This window comes from Salvelinus fontinalis, chromosome 1, assembly GCF_029448725.1.
Source record: "Salvelinus fontinalis isolate EN_2023a chromosome 1, ASM2944872v1, whole genome shotgun sequence".
NCBI lineage: Eukaryota > Metazoa > Chordata > Actinopteri > Salmoniformes > Salmonidae > Salvelinus > Salvelinus fontinalis.
In genome coordinates, this window is record NC_074665.1 from 34,620,445 (window position 1) to 34,645,874 (window position 25,430).

General features: G+C 41.9%; 1 protein-coding gene across 1 annotated transcript; it reads right to left on the bottom strand.

Annotated features, from left to right (window-relative positions):
* Positions 1 to 960: 960 nt before the first annotated feature.
* On the bottom strand, positions 961 to 23,832 carry LOC129853624 (CDK2-associated and cullin domain-containing protein 1-like). The gene is made up of 9 exons (XM_055919850.1): positions 23,373 to 23,832; positions 7,759 to 7,885; positions 4,588 to 4,690; positions 4,334 to 4,429; positions 3,517 to 3,619; positions 3,315 to 3,404; positions 2,914 to 3,052; positions 2,689 to 2,732; positions 961 to 2,557 (listed from the first exon to the last, which is right to left on the bottom strand). The coding sequence occupies exons 1-8, from the start codon at positions 23,692 to 23,694 to the stop codon at positions 2,690 to 2,692; spliced, it is 1,023 nt and encodes a 340-aa protein (XP_055775825.1). The 5' UTR covers positions 23,695 to 23,832; the 3' UTR covers positions 961 to 2,557; position 2,689.
* Between the last annotated feature and the right edge of the window lie 1,598 nt (positions 23,833 to 25,430).

The window sequence follows — 25,430 nt, forward strand, 5'->3', positions numbered from 1 at the left end:
CCCAAATGAGGGTCAATGAACAAGACGTAATTGGGGTTGGGTGTTTTACCTTCAAATGAACCCCAGCGGCCCCGGCTGGAGCTGGCGGTAAAACCTTGGAACGCACCTGTGCTCAAAGAGAGGGGATTCCAGTCTTCCAGTGGTGGCCACCTGGGAAAATGTGGACACGGGGCAGCTGGCCCGGATGGATTCCCAATTTATAGCACAGAGTTAACCTTGGAGTTTACTGGAAAATATGGAGGCCAGTAGCTAGGGCAAGCTGTCACCAGTAAAAGTAGTAACATTTGTCAGCACACTAGTCGAAAGTTATTTTGGGGTGACCAGGACCATGTGCCTGAGTGGCATCCCAGCTCATTGGCCAGTGGGAAAGGGATTCCTCCTCCGGAAGTGAAACACCTGTCAAAGCACGACCCCCCCACTGAATTAGAAGCCCCTTGTTGAGCCTCCGGCACACAAGGGGTTAACACAGCAGATTACTGGTGTTTATTAACAGCACTGTAAGTGCTCTCTGTGAACTAGCTGAAGGGGAATTATCATAGAGCCCTGTCACCATTTGAGCTCAAATATCTTGACTAATGATTATATACACATACCGCATCATCCAACTCAGACATGCGTGCACACATTTATCAGCATTAATAAACAAAACAAAGATCAAGCATTGTTCAAAAGAGATCACTGAAAGAAAGGCATGCTGCTGGACCTCTTCTTTGATACTAACACAGTAATTACCACTTAATGAATGCATCAATTACCTGCACCTGAGTGTCTTGTGTTGAGGGGGTTGATGTTCTCCTTTCCCCTGCATCGTTTAAGTTTGTCAGTGGAAAGCCTTTATTCACAGTACTAATTAACTTTCAAAGAGAAACTCTGCCTGGTGTCATTAGTCCATCATTACTCCGCCCACAAGATCCTACTGCTGCCACCAACCCCCAGTGATTCCACGGGTGACAATATAAATCCTTTTCAAGATTTGTTTATTGACAGTAAAACTGTACATAAGACAATGAGTGTGCCATCTCCAACATCTTCAAATATGAGCATCACATTACACTTAAAACAGTGCAAAGAGCTGTATCAAATACTTCCATTTAACATAAACCACATGTAACAAAGGTAAATCTGTGACGGTAACAACCATACATTGTTCATCACCACAATGAGACTGGATCTGTTTACATCATCAGGAACTGGAGAGAACACAGGGCAAATTTTAACTCCACCTACATCATTTGACATACTTATTGTAACCAAATTCACAACAGTTTCAATAATTGATCCTAATCAATTGGCTCAGTGACTTGGTACAATGGGTAAGCTAATGCAGATACAGCAGCAACATGGGGAGACAGTGACTCCAGAAATGATGGTGTCACAATGCAATTGTTTAGAGCAGGGAATAAAAACATTGTGAATCATCTTTGGCATGCTTGGTAAATACGATCTGGTTCAAAAACAAACGCAATAAAATATAAATGTTGTCGAAAATAGTCCTTTAAACAATTACCTATTCAGTTATAACCTAAACTTTAGGCCATCATTGTAAATAAGAATGTGTTCTTAACTGACTTGCCTAGTTAGGAGTATTTTTTATTTATTTTGTATGCTAATGCTCACACATTTGCAACATTTAACAGAACAAGCTTTGTTGCTGTTTCCTACCCATTGAGAAAGAAATTGTTATACAGGACATATTTTATCCTGTAAGTTCCAGATAAACCATCGCTTAAAGTTGCCTAAACATCAAAAAATAGAAACAAATGCATACCTAAATTGGGTATGTGCCACTGTAGAACTTTCTTAAATTCAAGAGGAAATGTTCCCACTTCCCAGACCCTAGTCTTTCATTACAGACGTTAACATATCTGACTGATACAAAGTGACACAATTTGTTCCTATCCAAACAACTGTCAATATTAGTTACACAGACCAGACAGACAAAAATCAAGTGTTCTACACAACAACAGATGAGGAATAGCAGCAGACTGTCATAGTTACTGAATCAGATCAATCAGACCAATAACAGATCAGGGAGGTCCAGGTTAGAGATCATGTTCATTAGGCACAAAGTGGAAGAAAACGGACAAACAGAGGAACCACCTGTATTTGTCAAATCAGAAACACTCCTTTTGTTTTCCACTGTAATTCATGTTTTCCGCGGCATATCCTAATGAACACGACCCATAATTGACACAGTATGTGGTCAAACTGAGAATCATGCCCCATCCACCTGGTTAATGGCAACTTGAATATCCCAACAAAGCAGAGCAGAAGGCACACTTTAATGGAGAAAATAAGAACAAAGACATGAAACCACATAATACCTTAACAATAAAGAAGATGGATTCATCACCAAAAGCTGACAGAATCATTATGCACCATTATGAATTCACTGTGCTTTTCAAAAGAGGCAAAGAAAGCAGTGTCCACTACGACTCTTGCGGGTCAAAAACGAGCCCATGCTTAATGCTCACCCACTGCACTCAGCATCAGAGAATCTTAATCGTTCAGTGTTTTGTGAATTTGGGTTGAGCCAGGTCGATGACTGTCTGAGCACCTGCAAAAAACAACAAAACAGTTATTCATATTTTTGTACATATTTTTCAATAGGCCAATTATAAGTCATATGCAAATGAGGTGACATTTTGCTATTCAATAGCAAGCAATGTATGTATGCATCATCCTTACTCTATGCAGACTCCTCGCTGGCTCTCTTGCGAGACTGGTCACCCCTGCAAAATAAAAGGAAGCATTGTCAAAAACCAGGGTTGTGTTCATTAGGCACAAAACACAAGAAAACGGTCCAAAACGGGGATGTACTATCTGAACTTGTCTAATAAGAAATGCTCATTAACGTTTTCCTAAAGGAAGTATTATTCTTATTTTTGCTAAACTCTGCATTATAACACTCACCTGGGAAAGCCATTCAGAGAGAGCTCCATTTGTAGTTTCTGGTCATGAGCAGCATAGTCGGAGAGCTGGGATTCCACTGTCGGCGGGTTGATTTGAGGAATGAATCCAGAGAAGAGAGCTGGGGCTAAATGTGCCCAATCTGAAACAGGTAGCCAATAGTCATTATAATGGAGGTCATAACACATACAGGGCAGGTGTTTTATTGTGAATGTTTACCTCTCCAACTACAAGTGGGAGACACAAATAGTGCTAAATCAGAGTAACCTATATTTCTCACAGTTTTGATTACTGCTACACTTGTGTTTGACAGTTACAGTAGTTAAACATTTCACTAGTGGATGTAACTATTTAGGTAGCAGCATGTGTTGTGGAATCCTAAAAAAAGACAAAGGAAAGGGCACCTGGCCGAAGAGTATACAGGCCTTTCACGACACTGGCCATTGTTGAAGGTCTGACTTGAAAAGGCATGGAATGGGCTTCGAGGAGAAGAGCTAAAGGAAAAACAGAAGAAAAGAAAATAATAATTAAGCATCAACACAATTTTACAAGATGAGTAACAAGCTAAATATTTTGGGTTTGGCCTGCACAGTTGACTGTACTCACGTATTAGCGTGTTCACATGTTTTTCTGCAACATGATCAGTAAAAAGCTTCATGAGATCTTCTCGCAGGTGTCGGTTTAGCTTCGTTTCAATGTAGAACTTATTCTTAGAAATGAAGAAAAACATGCTCGTATGTAGGGTTGCACATTTTGGGGAAGTGGAGGTGGAAACTTCCCGTGGGAATTAACAGAAATATATGGGAATTAACAGGAAAATATGGGAATGAAAATTAATACTGTTTAAATGTAGATGTTTTTTGCATTGGATATATTTACCATATCATATGGGAGACAAACATAAACCTTTTACATTTATCATAAGTAGACAATGGCAAATGATTCATTCCTTCCAATAGAAATTTTAAAAACTATTTAGTTACGAATGGAACTTTAATTAAATGAGTTGACTCTTCACAAGGGATGATTTCACTGAACAACAAAATAAAGGGAATATTGATGTGATGGAAGAATGCACTGTGCATGCAGAGGGTTGCAATTCCATTGAATTGGGGATAGTTTACCAAAATATGCCACAAGACCTAGAATTGCCTTATGTGTATCCCACAAAAAAGGTTCACTGTTGTAAGCTAACTTTTTTGATGAATTTAAGCAAAACTTAATGGAAAATGTCCGGAAAAATTCAGCAAATATACCTGGAAAGTTTCCGACCCTTTACAACCCTACTTGTATGAAAGGAGTATATGATTAAGATCTGCCCTGAGTATTGACAGAGTAGGCTTTATCTGTATCCAGGAAACATGCCTAAAAAGATTTACTGGAAGAAATATTCAAAGGATGAACACTTCATCAGGATACATACCATGTAAATGAATACAGGAACTATGCATTGAAGAGCATCTGTGTACTGAGTCAGAGCAATGTTGAAATACTCAATGAAATTCCCTGGTGGAACAATCTGATAAAAGAGAATAAATTATCAGTGTTAATTTACTTTTCAGGTATTTACACAACAAAAAATGCAGTGAAAGGGGCATACTATCTGTACAATAAGAAACTTGTTTTTGTTTTCCATTGCAAATCTTTGAACAAGACCCAGGTTCTGTTTTCACTTACTTGTAAATCAGATGAAACTTGTTGAAGATGGGTAGTAATCTTCAGCATCAAGTCTTTGTACAGTAGCTCTGAGTGCTGTTGACAAACACACTTGTACACGTAACTGAAAAAGGGAAAGGAAAATTACCATTAAAACTTTAAAAAATGTGACCGACCGGCTCAATTCGGTCGTATGAGCTAAATTTGAAATGGTGTTTTTTACATTGGATAAAAGTAGAGACTCAGAGCTAGAAATTGGTATATCATACAATACAGTTGAGGAACAACGGGAAAGTTTTTGTTTTTTTACACCTTTATTTAACTAGGCAAGTCAGTTAAGAAAACGTTCTTATTTTCAATGGCGGCCTAGGAACGGTGGGTTAACTGCCTTGTTCAGGGGCAGAACGACAGATTTTGACCTTGTCAGCTCAGGAATTCGTTTTTGCAACAATCCGGTTACTAGTCCAACGCTCTAACCACCTGCCTTACATTACACTCCACGAGGAGCCTGCATTGCAGGCTGACTACCTGTTACGCGAGGGCAGAAAGAAGCCAAGGTAAGTTGCTAGCTAGCATTAAACTTATAAAAAACAATCAATCTTCACATAATCACTAGTTAACTACACATGGTTGATGATATTACTTGTTTATCTAGCGTGTCCTGCGTTGCATATAATCGATGCGGTTCTCATCAAATCACAGCCTACTTCGCCAAACGGGTAATGATTTAGCACTGTCGTTGCACCTAACCATAAACAACAATGCCTTTCTTTAAAATCAATACACAAGTATATATTTCTAAACCTGCATATTTAGTTAATATTGCCTGCTAACATGAATTTCTTTTAAATTAGGGGAATTGTGTCACTTCTCTTGCATTTCCGTGCAAGCAGTCAGGGAATATGCAGCAGTTTGGGCCGCCTGGCTCGTTGCGAACTGTGTGAAGTCCATTTATTCCTAACAAAGACCGTACTTAATTTGCCAGAATTGTACATAATTATAATTAGCAAATAAATTCATTAAAAATCCTACAATGTTATTTTCTGGATTTTTTTCTCATTTTGTCTGTCATAGTTGAAGTGTACCTATGATGAAAATTACAGGCTTCTCTCATCTTTTTAAGTGGGAGAACTTGCACAATTGGTGGCTGACTAAATACTTTTTTGCCCCACTGTATATGAAATACAAATGGTATAGAGAGAAATAGTCCTATAATTCCTATAATAACTACAACCTAAAACTTCTTACCTGGGAATATTGAAGACTCATGTTAAAAGGACCCATCAGCTTTTATATGTTCTCATGTTCTGAGCAAGGAACTTAGGAGCTTTCTTACATGGCACATATTGCACTTTTACTTTCTTCTCCAACACTTTGTTTTTGCATTATTTAAACCAAATTGAACATGTTTCATTATTTATTTGAGGTTAAATTGATTTTACTGATGTATTATATTAAGTTAAAATAAGTGTTCATTCAGTATTGTTGTAATTGTCATTATTACAAATAAGAAAATAAAAATTGGCCGATTAATCGGTATCGGGGTTTCTTTGTCCTCCAATAATCGGTATCGGCGTTGAAAAATCATATTCGGTCGACCTCTAGTCTACACCCATTCAGCATCATTCACACCCTCTAAAGCCTTAGCCCCACCCATCTCTTTAAGGATTCACATATGAGGCCATGTGCTAAATAAACAAATATTTCAAGACTCTCGTAAAACGCAGAGTGTTGTCAGATTGTCAGTTCGTAAATTCGGAACGTTCAGAGAGCACACTGGACGCTCTGGCCGAGGAGTAGGGTTGATCTGAGCATTCTGACCTAACAGCAGCATTCAAGCACCCAAGCTAATTGGCTAACGTTGGCTAGCTACTTCCAAACACAAATGAGAGAACAGCTACTCTGACCATTTTACTCGCCCTAGCAGAGCTGGTTAGTCTGTTTTTATGTTATCCAGAGCATTGATAACTGCAACTGTTCTGCTGACAACAATTTAAATCAGGCTTTTTTGCCAACATTTACTGACACCGGACATATTCAACGGGTGTTGAGCGTTCGTAAATTTGTCAGTTATTCTGCGCTCTGGCACACTCAGACGAGAGTGCTCTGAAAATCGGAGTAGATAGCCAGAGCGAATTTGCAAGCTGTGTCTATCGACAGTTGACGCAGTGACATCATTAACATTCTATTGAAATGGTTACTTGCATAGTGGAGTCTTTTGTTTAGACATTTAGCTTGCTAGCTAAACAATGAACCATAATCCCAACTCCTAATGTCACTACCCTGTATGAATCTGCATGTAGCTAACCAACCAGGTTCAATGTTAGCTAGCAAACATTAGGCTATAACTAGCAATGTAAATGGCTCTGAGATACAAATAATATACCTACACAGAACCTACACAATGTTATGTAGTGAGCCAGCCAGCTAACATTAGCTAGCTAGCTAACAGTACACTAACTTGAAATGAAAAGACTTTCTGACAAAATTAGAAATGTGCAATATCTGAAAATGTAGCTAGCAAGACTATTTTACCGGTATACATGGATGGACGCTTCTCCCCCTCTGTCACGGATGCTATGGTTGCCCTTAGTTTGAATCCGGAGACAGACGTTTTATATATCTGCATATTTGAAATCAAATGCTAGAATTTTCTCCATCTCCTTAGCTATCACTAATTCCAAAACTTGGTCCTCCAGAAAATAGAGAGCAACACTTATGCAGTTCTGCTACGTGATATATATTTTTTTAAAGCTGCGTTAGAAAGAATTACCTACACACTGACCAGCTCATGGCAGACCAATCCAAAACTCATCTTTTGGCATGTCCAGCCCACTCATTATCTCAGCCAATCATGGCTAGTGGGAAGGTTTCTACGTTTTCTGTGGCTAAACTAACTAGGCCTGTAATTTAACAATTTTATTTGTATTTACAGATGGCATACATGTTTGTTATTAAGGCATTTCTGCCCAAAACTGTATTTAGATTTTTTTTTAAATTAACTACATTTACGTTCAAATGGCTTTTCTGTGAAGTAGTGATGCACGACATATGCCTAGTTTCCTGAAACGAGTCACAAATGGCAATATCTCCCCTCAAAAGTCTCACACGTGAGTAGTACAGCAGTTCCATGTCTTAATTTCTTTCAAAGCTACATAAGATATCAATACAGTCAGACAGTTTGTGTCTCACCTGTATATCTGCTCATATGAAATGGAGATGTGGTCCATGGGGTTTTGTATCAGCAGGTGGTCAATGGCTTTCTCCAGGTTCGGCCAGTATGTGGTTCTATAGTCCTCTTCGGTCATTGCATTCATTACTGAACCACAAAATGATAAAGATTAGGTTAATTTCATAACAACACGAGCCTTAGCTCTGCCCTGACAATAAAATGAATTCCAAACAAGGACTGTCCGACTGAACAGTGCAAGGGTCATTAGCTGAGGAAAGCTCAACTCTGTTCTCTATATATCGAGGCGGAGTTGAGCTTTAATAACTGGTTGTGGGATTTGACAGGAACAACATTTAGTCAAATTCAGCCAATTCCTCTAAAAATTTCTAATCTGAAATTCATACTTCTAATAAAAACGTATTTAATACAACCACCAAATTCTCTCATTTCTGTTGCTCAGCGCATGTGCCAATTTAGCTGAGGAACCCTTAACTCCTTTGTCTTATATTTAGGCACAGATGAGTTTTAATTACTGGTCACAGGATTTGCTAGCAACAACTTTGAGACATCAACATCAGTCGATTCTTGTAAAATGTCAATTCTGAACACACTTTGCTGTACCTATCTTTGTCCTGTACAACTGCAGTGCTTCCACAGTGTGGTGAAATTCAAACTACAAAAAAACTATTAATCGAATACAACGACCAAATGTTTCCTCGTACTACGTAAGCCGAGATTAAATTGGGTCCGTGCAATCCGGTATCCTTGGGACGTCTCTACCCTAAACCTAACTTTAACCCCTACCTTAACATTAACCATAATCACTTAAATGTTTTAACTTCAATGGGGTAGGGACATCAAGGATCCCGGATAGCATGGACCCAATTGAATCTCAACATGGAAAAAGTTGGTGGTTGTATTCGCTAAAAGTTTTTATTAAAACTTGGAATTTCTGCACCATGAGGAAGGACCACAGTTGTACAGGTCAATATAGGTAAAGGTAAGAATTTACTGACGGTGACTCAATGTTGTTGCTAGCAAATCCTACGACCAGTTATCGAAACTAAACTAAGCCTCTATATAAGAGAATGGAGGTGAGGGTTCCTCAGCTAGTGCCAATTGAATCTCATCGTACGTAGTACGAGCAACACAAATGAGGAAAAAGTCAGTGGTTGTATTCAACAAAAGTTTATCAAAGTATGAATTTCAGCTCCCAGTACGGACCACAGTTGTACAGGTCAATCATAAGTAAGCGTTATCAGAATTTACATTTTTACAAGTACTGACTGAAGGTTTCTATTGACCCAGGTTTATTCGACAAAAGCAATGTGTAAAAAAAATTATTTGCAACATGTGTAATTGAAAGGCAGATATAGGAGACATTTCCTAAAAACAAACAACATTTTATCCGTGGGACAGGGGTGTTTTTTCTTTTGTCTAAATTACTTTATTGTGAAAAGTGATGGAAACTGTTTTTGTAATAAATGATGATTGCCGAATACTTTTGAAGGTACGCGGGGCACGTGACGTAACTATAAGCTCTACTCCACATTTAAATATGTACTATGAAAAGGTGCCAAGATGGCGGCTTGAACAGACACTTTTTTAGCGAGCTCCGTACCAAACTGAAACCAAACTGTACCAAACTGAAAAAAACAAGTTTACAGTCATTACTATTACTGTTTTTATTTGTTCAAGATATAAGACCTTTCCTGTGACTGGAATAATAATTTGATAATTTATTATTTCGGCATGTCCATGCAAAGTCGTGACAAAAAAAGAAAAGAAGTTAGCCGTTCTATTGCTAATCAACAAGAAAGAAACGTGCTTATAGGCCACTGCCATAACTACGCTTGGCCTATGGATATCATGATGCTTTCAAATGCTGGTGAAGATGACGAATTCCTCTCTTTACCGGTTACTCTGTGCAAACCTCCACCCTCCAAAAAACCCAACATGAACTCTGACATCGTGGCTACCCTCTCCTTACTCATCAACTCCAGGTCTGACGCCATTGAGAAAAATGGTAGGCGCGAACAGCATGGTTATCGAAGGCTTGAAAAAGACTGGAGTTTGCATGTGGTGAAATCAAGGATGTGAAAACGAGTGGCAAAAGTTGAAAAAAAGTGTGGAAAAGAATAACAACGTCTACCATAGACGTCTCAATGATCTGGAACAATACACAAGAAGATGGAACCTGAGACTCTACGGCTTGCCAGAGGTGGAGAATGAAGATGTGCGAGGAGAGGCTATCCGCATCTGCCAAGAAGTTATGCCTGCAGAGAAGAACAAAGTTGGTGATACCATCTACGTTGTGCATCGCCTCGGCAAGAAGCAACAGCAAAACGATTCAAGACCAAGGGGTATCATCATCCTCTTCACTGCCAGATTCTACAGGGATGCTGTCTGGAAAGCTGCTAGGAAGAACACCTTCCTTCAGAGCCATGGTATGCGTTTCGCCGAGCATCTCAGCCCGGAGGACATAGAAAGAAGGAACAAGTTGTAGCCAACTATCAAAACACGAAGTGAGGGAACGGCTGCTTACTTCGTCAGAGAACGAGGCTTCATCAGCGGTTCAGAAATCCATATTCCTCCCTAAAATCTCACCAGAAGGAACAGATTGATAGTTTCAGCCATGGTATTCTCATTTTCGTTATATTGCTTACCTAACAAGCATCAGGTGACTATTTTTTGGAATACTCAGGTTGAAAGATTAGTGGAATCTATGTGGGTAGCTGGACAGGTAGGATGACTGACAGTGAAGGTGAACAGGTGGTCACGTGTCAGGTGACAGAAGAATGGATGAGACTGAGGCAGGAATTCCTTTAACCATAAAGTGGTATATTTACTGAGTAGTCTGTGGTGGATTCATGGACGCACAGAACTTCTGGAGCAGACGGAGTTAAGGAAGAGAAAGCAGCGAGATCAGGCGATGCCGTTTTCCTCCTTTTATGTGGATGAGATCTGTCGGTCATTTCCACCTGACCTAATTAAAGCGCTCTGGCCCAGCTGAGTAAGTGGCCATGAATTAAAGGATTATTCCACCAACTCCATGGGCCTTTTCTACAGCCACCCTGGAAATTTGTTAAATTCCACACTCCTCAGAAAGGCTCATTGCTCCCCGTCCTCCGTCATCTCAGGGAGAGGAATTAGTCGAGCAACTGGCCTAATATATGTTCGGTTCTTTACCTGGATCTCTACTGATCTAACGCGACCATCGATCCCAGGCATGGTCTTAGTGATACGTCCCACCGGCCAGGAGGCTCGAGGCAGCTGAGGGTCCACCACCATTACTACTTGGCCAGTTTCCAGGCTGGCCATTTCCCTCCGCCATTTCCCTCTGTGCTGTAGGCTTGGTAGGTAATCCCGAATGAATCGGGCCCAGAAATGGTCAGCCAAGATCTGGCTGTGTCGCCACCGGCGTCTGCCAACGAGGTTGGTATCAGCATACATGGCTTGAGGAAGTGACGCATCCCGGCGTCCCATCAAGAGCATATTTGGTGTAACCGGATCGGGGTCAGCGATATCTGCAGAGAGATATCCCAAGGGTTTGGAGTTCAATATCCCTTCCACCTCTATCAGGACGGTCCGCAAGACAGTTTCAGTGACAGTTTGGTCCCCCAGGACGACACGTAAGGCCGTCTTTACAGATTTGATCTCTCGCTCCCATGTTCCTCCAAAATGAGGAGCTCCTGGAGGGTTAAATTTGAATAAGATTTGTTGGTCCATCAGCTGATCCTGAAGGCTGGGTTCCATGGCTTGGAAGGCTTCCTCCAACCTGGCTTCTCCTGCCTTGAAGTTTGTGCCTCTGTCAGCCAGGATCTCGTAGGGTTTCCCCCGTCGGGAGATAAACCGCCGTAGGGCCATGAGGAAGGCTTCAGTATCCAAACTCTCCAGTAGGTCCAGGTGGACACACCTAGTCGTCAAACACTTGAATAGAATGCCCCAGCGCTTTTCCACTCGACGACCTAGCTTGATCGTCAAGGGGCCAAAGCAATCTACTCCGGTTGACCAGAAGGGTGGTTTGAGAAGGCGCAAGCGAGCAGGGGGTAAATCTGCCATTTTGGGTACAGTGGCTCCAGCCCGCCATCTCTGACATTCTACGCAGGCGTATTGGTGCTTACGAATGGCTCCTCGTCCTCCAAGTATCCAGTACTTCCGCCTCATCTCCCCATAGACCCTCTCTGGCCCTGGGTGGAGAAGCTTTTCATCATAACTCTTGATGAGGAGCCTGGTAAGAGGGTGTCTGGAGTCAAGGATAATTGGGTGGATAGCGTCGGGGTCCAAAACTTCTGCTCGGCGCAGCCTCCCTCCGACTCTGATCACTCCAAGGATTTGATCATATTCTGGGGCGAGAGAGAGAAGACGGCTCTCCTTAGCAACTTCCCTACCAGCTTTCAGAGCTTTTAGCTCCTCAGGGAAGCTAACTGCTTGTGCATGCTGGAGGAGTAATGTCTCTGCCGCGAGGGAGGTGGGTATAGAAGCCACCCCATCTGAGGTCTGGTTTATGGCGGCGATCAGATCCGGCAGTGTTTGGGATTGTGCTAGGTCAGGGAGAGCTGTTGTTGGTTCCGTAGAGATGCTGTAACATTGGGCGGACTTCCTTAACTCATGAGTTTCAATTGGTTGCGGAGGAGCCGCACGCCTGGGGGCTTTTGGCCACTCGTTCTCTGGTTGGGACAAGAATGGTGGTCCCAAGCTCCAGCGATGGGGTTGAGCCAGTTCCTTAAGGGTTTTACCGCGAGTAACGTCATCAGCAGGATTGTTTATGCTATCAACATACCTCCAGTCTTGGACTTCTGTCAGGTCTTGGATTTCCGCAACGCGAGTTCCGACAAACACCTTATACCTGCAGGACTCCGATGTGAGCCAGGTCAATACAGTGGTCGAATCACTCCAGTAGATGACCCTCTGGATTGGCAAGGTGAGCTCGGCTCGCAAGGTAGAGGCCAACTGGGCTCCGGAAAGGGCAGCACTGAGTTCCAGCCTAGGCATTGACAACTGCTTCTTGGGTGCGACCCTGGACCTGGCCATGACAAAGGAGACATGGGTGTGTCCTTCCTTATCTTCCACTCTTAGATAGGAAACCGCCCCATAAGCTCGCTCCGAAGCGTCACAGAACACATGCAATTCCAGGCATGATCCCACTTGGTCAGCACAGGGTGGTACATAACATCTTGGCATTTGGACTCCAGAGAGCTCCGATAACTCTGTTTCCCAACAGAACCATCGTTCCACTAGGTCAGCCGGATGGATCGGTTCATCCCAGTCCCTCTTGGTCTGCCACAGGTCCTGGACTAAGACTTTGGCCCGGGTTGTGTATGGCAGGATATACCCAAGGGGATCGTATTGACTGGCCAGTGTCCGATAGATGGTGCGCAGAGTGGGGGTTTCGGTACTCAGGGCTGAGCGGTGCTTGTACCCAAGGGTATCCGGTATGCAGCTCCATCTCAGTCCTAGAGTGGGCTCTTGTGGGTTAGCACCAGACTGCGATAGCCAGAGTTCACTGCTACTTGACCTAGCTTGTGGTGGGAGGTGCTGGATAACCTCCGCTCTGTTACTCGCCCACTGTCGGACCTCAAATCCCCCTTTGGACAGGAGATTCCGTACTTTATCGAGGAGTGCTTTCGCTTCAGCCGTGGATGGGATGCTCTGTAAGCAGTTATCCACATAGAAGGCATTTTCCACTGAATCCCATACTTCTGGGTCACTGTCTGGGTGCTCCCGTGCGTGTCTCTGCAGAGCGTATATGGCACAGCAAGGACTGCAGGTGGTGCCAAATGGGAGTACTTGCCATTCATAGATGGTGGGCTCTGCGTCTCGTTCCATATCTCGCCATATGAACCGGAGCAGTGTGGTGTCGGAAGGCAGGAGACGAATCTGATGAAACATGGCTTTGATGTCTCCACTGATGGCTGTAGAGTGCTGCCGGAACCGGAGAAGGACACCGAGCAAGGAAGGACCTAAGGTTGGTCCCGGGAGTAGACAGTCATTCAGGCTTTGACCAGCAGCTTGAAATGAACAGTTGAAGACAAGTCTGTACTTCCCACCGTGTTGCTGGATAACATGGTGAGGGAGATACCAGGATTCGCTGAGTGGGTTTCCCTCTTCATGAGCGGTCACTTTTGTGACATAGCCTGCCTTCACAAGGTTCTGAATCTCCCGGTTATGAACTTCAGCAAGCTCAGGATTCTTCAACAGGCGTCTCTCCGTTCCACGCAGTAGTGGGAGTACAGCCCGGGTTGTGGTTGCCAGAAGAGGATGGTTGGGCACCCGTAGCAGTGGGGTTGCGTACCTCTGAACGCCATCCAGTTCAGTGGTAGTGGTGCGCTTCTCCAGGAGGTCTAATGCATAGGAGTCATGTTTCGAGCGGGTGACCTCCTGTAGCTTCCGGTTGGAGAAGGTGTCCATCTTCCAGAGCATCTCTACATTCCGAAGGAGGTCAGTGGCCGCACAGGGGAATGGAGCTGGATTGCTTCTGGTGAAGAGGACTTGCTGTGACTGTACAGCTTGGGTGGAGAGAAGTAGATGGACTGGACCTTGCACAGCCCAACCCAAGGCCGTATGGACAGCAATGGGACCTCCTTCTGGTCCAGCTCGTATAGGCTCAGTCGGGGTGACGAGATGTGGGTGGTCTGACCCAATCAGGATAAGTGGCGCTACTCTGGCCAAGTTAGGAAGAGGTAATCCTCGTAGATGAGGATATTGTTTCTGGAGAACACTTACCGGGCAGGAGTGCTCCGCAAGATTCAAGCCATCTGCCGTGAAGGCATTGGTGATATTATAGGCCACGTCCCGGTTTCCTGAAGGTGAAATGCTAAAGGTCACAGCAGAGCCTTTCATTTGGATAACATCATGTCGCACCGTTCTGAGGTTAAGGGTCTCGGGAGTCCCCTCCAGGTTTAGCTGACGGGTGGCCGCCGTGAGAATGATCGTTCTTTCTGACCCATCATCTAGAACGGCGAATGTATCAATGCTTCTCCCTTCACTTTGCAGAGTGACCTTGACCACTTTCAACATGACCCTTGGAGACCGGTTCTGCTGGTCGAGGTACAGCTCCTTTGCAGCTCCTACCATGAGCATACTCTGCTCCTTCTGTGCTTGGGGAATTACATCATGCAACACTGTGAGATGAATTTCCTTACAGCGATTGCAGGGTTTCCTCAATGTGCAGGTCTCCGCCTTATGGCTACGGGCACACTTGTAGCATCGCTCGCCTGAAGTGATCCAGGCCTTCAATTGAGTTTGGGTGAGCTTTTTTACCCTGGGGCATGAGCCAAGGAAGTGTCCCTTACTATTGCAATATGGGCAGTAAGGCTGGAATTTGATGTTCTTGCTCCTGAGAGGGGTCTTCCCGGGTTCCTCCCCAGCTTCACTATTTAAGTACATGGTAGTGGGATTTGGTCTTTTCTGTCCCCCCTGGCGTTCAAACTCCTTCCTTCCCCCGGTGGCTATGGCTGAGATTGTGGCCTGGTGAGCGATACTCTTCGCCTTGGCCTTCACCTCCAACCATGCGGCCAGGTCTCTGAGTGCATAGGTGCTTCTCGAGCCCTCTTTCAGGATGCCCCTGTTCAAACAATGTTCAATGAAACTGTCTCTGAGGTACACTGGAAGCTTGCTAAGAAGCCTGTCCACGTGGGAGCCACATTTCAGCTCGTTCCCATCTTCTCCTTCAACGGATTGGAGCATTGAGGTCAGGGATTGGACAGCCAGGGAGAACTCTTGGAAGGCAGCATGGTCTCCCATTTTAATTGGAGACGTGTTCAGGATGTTGCTTAGTTCATTCTGGACCAACTGGCGTGGCTCACCATATCTCGCCTTCAGGGCCTGGAGAGCTGCAGTGTATGGTGTTGCGGAGTGCATAAAAGATTGGGCCAGCCTGTATGCACTAGGAAACCGCAAATGATCCATTAGTACTTGGTATTTGTAGCGTTCTGAGAGATGACTGTGAATACCCAGTAGGCTCTCCAATGCCATTTCCAAAAGGACAAATTCACTCTCCTTTCCGCTCTCAAAGTATGGCAGTTTGGGTCTGGGAATTCCATAGGCTGAGGCTACTAGAAGTTTCATAATATTGGCTCCCTCTTCTGGTTGCGTGAAAGATGAACCCGGGACTTCTGATGAGCCCACTGTGACCTCATTGGGCCGGTCCCCTACTGTCCCAGACCCTCCATTGGTGGCAGACGGAATTGGGTAAGAGCCCTTCCACCTGATGTTTGAGGACTGGCCTGGCCCTGGACGAGAGGAACGATTTGCCGTGGTTGGTAATTGGCGGAAAGGCGAAGGAGTGATGCTTTGTCCACATGGAGGAATGCTAACTTCTGTCACTGGCCTAGAGGGCGTTGGTGGAGCGGCCTGTCCCCCGTGCTCCATGTTGGCTGTTGACCCCGGAGCCTGTGTGCCATGCTGTACCAGAGGGGCAGATTGGGAAAGAAAGGCAGACAGGTCAGGTCCATGTGGAGGGGTGGTCAGGTCAACTCCCTGTTCGTTCCTCTCCAGGAAGGATGAGACCATCCGTGCCTCCTCCAATTCCCTTCTGGCTTGACGGTGCCGTCGCTGTTGTGCCAGGTCCTTGGCAATGAATTCCCGTTCCTGTAGAGCACTACGGGCCTGCACATCCAATAGATGACATCGTTCATCAGCCTGTCGTTCCTCCTCAATCTGACGCTCAATTTCCTCCAAAGCTAATAGTTTCATCCTCTCTTGTAGGGCAGCGGTCTGTGAATCGCTGAGGGCTAGTGAATGGCGGCTGCCATGGCCACTTCCAAAGGGGTATCCACTGGTCGAACTCCCACTCCGTCTAGAGTGCCTCGACGATTTCCCTTTAGTTAAGGAGTGAGCGGAGCCTGCCTCAGGAAGCTGGTTGACCTGTGCTGTGGGAGTCACCTCCATGGGTTCTTCCTGTAGACCACTTTCCTGCTCCAACGCAGTTTCCGGTGCTTGACTCAGAGGAGATGGTTGATGGCTGAAACGTACATTTGATCCATCATCACCTTGAGCTCTAGTGGGCTTGCCCTTTGATGTCGAAATCTCGACCACATAATCCTTAAGATAACCAGGTGCTTGCCTGGTTCTTCTAGTGCTGCTGGTGGTTGAGGATGAAGCCTTTGTTGCTTTAGGCTTAGCTCCTGGATATTTCCTTTGTTCCAAGACCTTTCCCTCAGCTGCCCTCTCCTCCTCTCTTCCCTCCAGTGGAGACAATTCTTCCCTCTCCTCCTCCATTTCACCTGTCTTTGGTTCAGTCATCATCCGGCTCGAAAGACCATTGAAAGATTAGTGGAATCTATGTGGGTAGCTGGACAGGTAGGATGACTGACAGTGAAGGTGAACAGGTGGTCACGTGTCAGGTGACAGAAGAATGGATGAGACTGAGGCAGGAATTCCTTTAACCATAAAGTGGTATATTTACTGAGTAGTCTGTGGTGGATTCATGGACGCACAGAACTTCTGGAGCAGACGGAGTTAAGGAAGAGAAAGCAGCGAGATCAGGCGATGCCGTTTTCCTCCTTTTATGTGGATGAGATCTGTCGGTCATTTCCACCTGACCTAATTAAAGCGCTCTGGCCCAGCTGAGTAAGTGGCCATGAATTAAAGGATTATTCCACCAACTCCATGGGCCTTTTCTACACAGGTACTTCAATTTATTAGTTTGTTCTTGTATGACCAGAAGACCTATTTTGTTTACAAACCTAAGAAGACTGAAAGCTGTATTTATTTTTTATGTATACAATAACTAAGATACTGTTTTAAAAGGGCATAAAGGTCTGCTCTGACTTTACACGGTTATTGTTCTATTGAGTTATTAATACCTCATTCCAAGTGAAAAAGGTCTTAGGAATATGTATATGTAAAACATTTTTCATTAAATTCTTTTATGATCAGTTTTCATATGCACATAAAATAGTAGGTACCCTTTTATATAAATTATTATTTGTATTTTATTTCTCAGAATAGTTTCTGATTACACTAAAGAGGGTTTTTAGTCTCTCTTACTACAAGAACCCTTGGTTTGGTCTCGAACATAATTTTCAGTTGAGTTGAATTTCAAAGCCGGATAACATCTAGCTCAAAGTTTATGGTTTAAGCTATTTTCACTTTAAGTTGACTTAAACGGTGCAGATCTCGGTTCCTTATCGTTTACGTTCACTGCTCCTACGTCTTTGACTCATCCCACTACAGTTTATACTTTTATATAATCTTTGTTGTTTTGTCTTTGTCTATAGTTTCTCTTAATGCTAGGGGGTTAGGAAACAATGTGAAGCACAAGGCCTTACTTTTATTTGCTAAACAATTTCAAACAGATTTTTGCTTTTTTCAAGAGTCTCACTCAATTTCGGCTGATGCCAACTTCTGTAGGTCGCAGTGGGGCAACGATATTTGGCTTTCCCATGGATCTGAACGCTCCGCTGGTGTCACTACAATGAAAAATACCTTTGGTGGTAATATTCTACACTTGGAAAGCGACCCCTTTGGTCACTTTATTTGTCTTGTGATCAGTTACAATGACATTACGCTCAAGAGTGTAAAGTTATACGGGTACAACACTAAACATGAGAATGATGAGTTGCTTGAATCTATAGAGAAACATATACTTCATTGGTTATCTAAATTTCCCAATTCGTTATTATTGATAGGAGGGGTCTTTAACATTACTATAGATAATTCAACTGACAGATGGCCCCCAGGTAGGCCAATCAATCAGAATTTGGGTTTAATACTTTTTATGCAAAAGTTTGATCTTACTGATATATGGAGAGAGAGGTTTCCGGCCGACAAATCATTCACTTGAAGTAACAAAACAGGTTCCAGACAATCCAGAATAGATTTTGGGCTTATATCCAAATGTATTGGTAGTGAGTGTTACTACAAATATTAGTACTACTCCCCTCACAGACCATAGGGCCATTTACATTGATATCAAAATATTTACCCTTGATACTAACCTTGGTAGAGCATCCTACTGGAAGCTAAATAGCTCATTTTTAAATAATTATATATTTAAATTTGAGGTTAAAGAACTGCTCTCACACTTTTGGGAAAGGGCTTGTGAAGAAAAATCGTATTGTAAGAACTGGGAGCTCTTTAAATTTGAGGTGTCCAAATACCTTGGAAAATATGGTAGTAATCTTGCTAAGACCAGAAGAGCTGAGGAGGAAAAGGTGATCATTAAGACAACTTCCCTTTCTCAGAGGTCCCCAGCCGGCCTCTCAGAGGAAGAGAAGATGGAACTGATTGAGTTACAAAATAAACTGGATAATATATATAGATTAAAAGCAGAAGGAGCCTTCATTTGATCTAGGAAAAAATGGATTGAGGGACAAAAAAATGTATACTATTTCTTTAGACTTGAGAAATTACACTCTAAAAATAACACTATCCATAAGATAAACATTGATGGTGTTATTACAGATGACCAAAACTTAAATCTCTAAATACTGTAGACATTTTTACAGACAATTGTATAGCTCTACGTACTGTCAGGAATACACAGATTTGTTTTTTAACTCACTGAATAATGTTCACTCTTATCAGTGATTGAATCTAAACAGTGTGATGAACCCATCAAAGTTGAAGAGATTATAGAGTCTATCAAACATCTAAAGAACAATTAATCACCAGGTGTTGATGGAATTACATCAGAATTTTACAAATTATTTCTGAACAAGTAGCTCCCTTCCTATTTAAAGTCTTTTTAGAGAGTATTAAAAACAATGTTCTCCCTCCTACAATGAGTCAGGGGTTAATAACACTGATACCTAAGCCTATAAAATAAGTGTTGCTCATCGATAACTAGCGTCCAATTTGTCTTCTTAATAATGACTATAAGATATTAGCCTTACTACTTCCAAAAATAATTAAAGAAGTCCTGGATGCAATCATTGATGAAACACAGTCTGGCTTCATGAGGAACAGACATATTTCTAACAATGTCAGACTAGTATTAGACGACATACTTGACTACACAGACCTATTAACCGAGGATAGCTTTATATTATTTTTAGATTTTTATAAAGCATGTGACACAGTAGAGCATCAGTTCCTCTTCCACTCCCTTGAGAGACTTGGCTTTGGGGATTTTTTCTGTAACGCTATTAAGACTCTATGCAAATGTTAACAGCTCTATCAAATTGAAATATGTCACTTCACCTAGATTTGAGTTAAAGAGAGGAATTAGGCAAGGTTGTCCTATCTCTCTGTACCTGTTTTAATTAAATCACCCAACTTCTTGCAAATTCTTTAAATAATAGTCCTGTACAAGGTATTTCCATAGCTGGTAAAGAAATTATTATAAGCCAGCTGGCTGACTATACTACACTTTTTCTGAAAGACCCTAACCAAATGCTGTCCCCAGTCCGCCTGGCCTTGCTGCTATTCCAGTTTCAACTGTTCTGCCTGCGGTTACGGAACCCCTACCTGTCCCAGACCTGCTGTTTTCAACTCTTAATGATCGGCTATGAAAAGCCAACAGATTTATTCCTGATTATTATTTGACCATGCTTGTCATTTATGAACATTTTGAAAATCTTGGCTCTCTCTAATTTTCTCCTTCTCTCTTTCTTTCTCTCGGAGGACCTGAGCCCTGGGACCATACGTCGGGACTGCCGGGCGTGGTGGCTCCTTGCTGTCCCCAGTCCGCCTGGCCTTGCTGCTGTTCCAGTTTCAGCTGTTCTGCCTGCGGTTATGGAACCGCCACCTGTCCCAGACCTGTTGTTTTTCAACTCTTAATGATCGGCTATGAAAAGCCAACTGAAAATTATTCATGATTATTATTTGACCATGCTTGTCACTTATGAACATTTTTGAACATCTTGGCATAGTTCTGTTATAATCTCCACCCGGCACAGCCAGAAGAGGACTGGCCACTCCTCATAGCCTGGTTCCTCTCTAGGTTTCTTCTTCTTCTGGCCTTTCTAGGGAGTTTTTCCTAGCCACCGTGCTTCTACACCTGCATTCTAGCTGTTTGGGGTTTTAGGCTGGGTCTCTGTACAGCACTTCGAGATATTAGCTGATGTACGAAGGGCTATATAAAATTAAAATAAACTTGATTGATAAATGTGAACTCGTGGCTGTCAAAGATTGTGTGACACCTTCATATTATGGTATTCCAGTAAAAGAACTTACATATTTAGGCATAACCATTACAAAGGATCAGAAGTCTAGAGGCTTACTACATTTTAACCCTCTTATTAAAAAACCCCAGAAGAAGCTAAATCAACGGCTACAGAGGGACTTATCTTTAAAAGGTAGAGTCCTAATAACCAAGGCTGAAGGTATCTCTAGACTAACATATGGCACTATCTTTATATCTTGACAGTAAAATAAGCAAGGAGATAGACCAGATACTTTTCAACTTTTTGTGGAGAAACCGTACCCATTACATTAGGAAAACTGTTGTAATGAACACTTATGAGAATGGTGGGCTGAATTTTCTGGACTTTAATACCTTAAATAATACTTTTAAAATTAATTGGATAAAAACAATTCCTAAGAAGGTTTTCTTGTCATGGTCCTTAATTTATAAACACAATTTCTCTGCACACAGATATTATATATGGAATAATCAGGATATATTGTATAAAAATACTTCTTTGTTTTTAGAATATTGGTTCCAAAATAATATCCTATTGGTGAGCTAACTGGTAAATGCAGAGGGTCTTTTACTCAGTTATAAAGATTTTGCAATTGTTTTAGATACCATTCCCTCAGGTGTTGCTCTATTATTCAGGAACGTGTCAAGACCTGATCCTCAGAGCCTACCTTCTATCGATCCTGTTGACTTATCAGTAGGAAAGATTTGTTTCTCTTTTGGTCCATTCAACAACAGAGCGATACGAACCTTGTTTCAGCAGGATGTTGTATATATACCTTATGTCACGCCTTATTGGAATGGATTTATTGATAATATCTGTTGGAAAAAAGTTTGGATGTTGCCACACACATACCTACTTGTTAACAAAATTAAGGAAGTTTCCTTTAAAATTATTCATAAATGTTATCCTGCCAACCACTATATGAAGAAGTTTAAGGAAAACATCAACTCAAATTGCTCCTTTTGTAATGACCACCCAAAAACAGTGTTGCATCTTTTTTGGCATTGTATTCATGTAAGAAAACTGTGGCAAGACATCAGTAGATTTATAAATGAACACTTTTATGAAGGTCTTACACTATTGTGGAGAGATGTACTGCTTGAATTATTTACCTACGATAGGAATAAGCTGAAACATTATGTAATTCATTTCATTATTCTTTTGGCCAAATTTCATATTCACAAATGTAAATTAACAAACAAAAAAACACATTTTCTTACCCTACAAAAAGAAATTGAACTGTATTTTAAGACAATTAAATACTCTACTAACAAAAAAGCTGTTAGATTTTTAAGTGTATGTATGTCCCTTAAGGTCATTGTGTAAGGTGATATTGTACCCCCTAGCTCAATTGTTCATTGTATATCATCTATATATACACTTGTGTTCCCTCATGTACTCTCTGTATTGATTTGTTGTTAATAAAATTAAAATACATTTTAAAAGATGCACTATGAAGAAATCGCTCCGCCATTTCCTGGTTGCTAAAAGTTTACCTATTTTCAGTTTGTGACAAAACAAGCAAGTACAGTGTAGATAATCATTGCACCACCTAAACCACTGGGAAATATTTTCCCTTAACCAACAATATTGTACTTTCAGCTGGTGTACAAAACTGAAAGTAAAAGAACAAAAACGAATCGTAAGGGGAAGCATATTAATATCCAACATAGAACAGATCAACTGCTTCTTAGACTTGCTTTCAATGAGAATGACAGATCTACAACACACATTTCTGTGAATTTTGGTCAAATCACCCAAAAATGACATATTGCAAGTTGAATTCTAAATTACTACATGCAAAATCTACTTTTTCAACTATACAAATAATGTTTCTTTGTTGTACAACGCCTAAATTGCTTGTATGGTTGGTTGGCAAGTTTCACCATCCAATTATTTCAGATCTACAGGAGTGCAAGTTTCACCATGGCACGAACCGTGCCTATATGTTGGCGTATGAGAATTTAGAACATGGGAAATATTAGTAAATTAATGCATTCTATCCATGCTCGCTTTCGCGGGATACCCGAGACATGAAAAAGATAGGACATACAGGCGGTCGCCAATTTATTAATGCACAATTTGCCTAAACGGATAATGGAAACGCTTCAACCACTACATTTTTATTTGACACCTGTTTTTTGCGGGGAGTTTTTGCTATTGGTGTGACGTCATCACGTCTAGCTGTTTTTATCGACAAGGTAGTTCAATAGAAACGCACCGTAGCAAGCAATTGGAGCATCTGTTTTCAAAATGTCGCCAAAAAAAAATAATAATAATGATCACTCGATAAGTTAATGGAAACATAGCTAGTGTTGTTGCTAACAAATCTCTTCACCTAATATCAAAACTTCGCCTCGATCTAAGAGAACGTAGTTGAGCGTTCCTCAGCTAAAAGGTCATATAGTAAGTAGCCAACTTACGCCACTGACGTTTAGGCCAAAGGCAATGCCATGGCATATTTGCATGACCAACTACATTCCCATCCCATATCAGTAAGTCAAAAACATGATAAACATTAAAACACGATGCTTTCAACTTACGAAACTTTGAGGCGGAGTTCAGGGTCAGTTTCCCTGCGATTGAAGCTGGCGATGCGCTGTCAGTCTCGCTGGTGTCACTGTTCACGCTGCTAGAGTCTGAATCCACGAACTTTGAACCACTGCTGGAACTGGAACAAATATTTGCGTGATTCTCCTGCGTCGCTACCTCTCGCGTGCCCAGAACCGGAAAAACTGGTAGGGTCTGGGGTTCATTTGACAGTTCGGTCCTGAGATTGTGGACTTGTCCACTGGCACTGTTTTCACAGTAGTTGTGGTTGTGGTCGTCATTTAGACCAGAACTTTCTTCTTCCATGTCCTCCATGCTTTAACCTTTCAAGTTGTCTAATTAAAATCTTCATGAATTTTAAGTTCGGTAAGAAGAATGTTGTTTTTAGAGCACCATCGCTTTTGCACCTTGTACACGCTAGCTGCTGTATGGGGAAGTAAATTAAATGTTTTACGACACTTTGCAGCATTTGCTTTTAGGCAGAGTTGGCGATCGTCACAAGTTACCACAGCCACAAAGTCAGAAGGCCCACCTACATAAACCAATCAGATGAGGGATTGTGCTGACGCGTATACCTGTTTCCGGTTCGTTGGAAACGACCAATGACACAGTTTTATAATTGTTCATATTCTTGATGACTTTTGTTTTTTTTATGGGAGAATGTGCTGCTCGGTTTCCTTAACCATAATAAGGATAAAGATATATTTTTTTAACCTCATAAATCTAACTGTGCTAATGGAAAACTTTCATATTCATAAATGTAAATTCACTAAGAAAAAAACACTCTTCCGTGTTTTCTATAAGGAATTCGAGACCATTAAGACCATTCAACATTCTTCTAATAAGAAAGCTGTTAAAACAATCAATATGTGTTTCTTTTAAGGTCTTTGTATAATCTGTAATTTGTTGCACCCCCTAGCATATGTTATCATTGTCTATCTGTATACTTCTTGTATGTATACTGTTTTTTCTAAATAAAAAAGGAAAAAATAGAAGAAGAAAAAAAAACGACCAATGATGTGTATGAATGCACATCAGTTGAGGCAGTTTGATGACTCGTATGCCGACTGGCTTGCAAGGGCCTAGTCACAGAGTTTATAAACTGTACTGACTTTGGGGGGATGAGAAACATGCTTTTCTTTTATTTATTGATCCATCAATGATTTGGTTATTTATTAGATAAGGTAAAACCAACCGTTATAAATGCAAAGTGTTAATCAGATATCTTATTCAAACTCAGCTTGCAAGCTTACCATGATGTTGGGCTCCCAAGTGGCGCAGCGGTCTAAGGTACTGCATCTCAGTGCTAGAGGTGTCACTACAGACCCTGGTTTCTTGGCTGTATCACAACCGACTGTGATTGGGAGTCCCATAAGGCAGCGCACAATTGGCCCAGCGTCATTAGGGGTTGGCCGAGGTAGGCCGTCATTGTAAATAAGAATTTGTTCTTAACTGACTTGTCTAGTTAAATAAAGGTTCAATTAAAAATATATATATATTTGCCCTTACTCAAAGTTACCCAAAATAGGTTTACTCCAATATCTGTGAAGGGAGGCCTTCAATGGATGCCTGCCATCACTGCCTAGATTGGAGAGCTAAGTATGAGAGAGTGGAAGTATTGATGTGTTTGTATTTATCCTTTGATATACTGGCCAGTATCATAATCCATATTTCATCAACTTACATACTTGCATACTTTTATGAATACCAGTTATATGCATACATGATCGTTATTCTTAAGTAGTTGTGTGAATGACAGTATGTGATGTCATTTTGTTGTATTATCATTTTGTTCTCTTTTTGTGCCTGAGTTGCACCTGTGACAGAGGGGAAGTGTATTTATTTGGGTGCTATGGGGTGGGCCTTCAAGTCTCCTGGGCCTGGGAAAATATGTGTGAGTGTGTCTCCATGAGGAGCCCTTCTGTATTGCCATCAGTACCATAATTAGTTTATTATTTTCAGCCTGAGGGCCACGTAAGAATCTTAAATCTCCCTTTACTTTTCGCATGATACCACGTGGTCCTGAGTTTCATTCAATACCGTCCAGGCAA

Excerpts from the sequence above, each read along its gene's own strand:
- LOC129853624 (XM_055919850.1), bottom strand. The coding sequence starts at position 23,694 with ATGGAGGACATGGAAGAAGAAAGTTCTGGTCTAAATGACGACCACAAC. Across the intron at positions 4,691-7,758 it reads TCATATGAGCAGATATACAG|TTACGTGTACAAGTGTGTTT; the intron begins GTGAGACACAAA and ends TCCCTTTTTCAG. Across the intron at positions 4,430-4,587 it reads AAGTTTCATCTGATTTACAA|ATTGTTCCACCAGGGAATTT; the intron begins GTAAGTGAAAAC and ends CTCTTTTATCAG.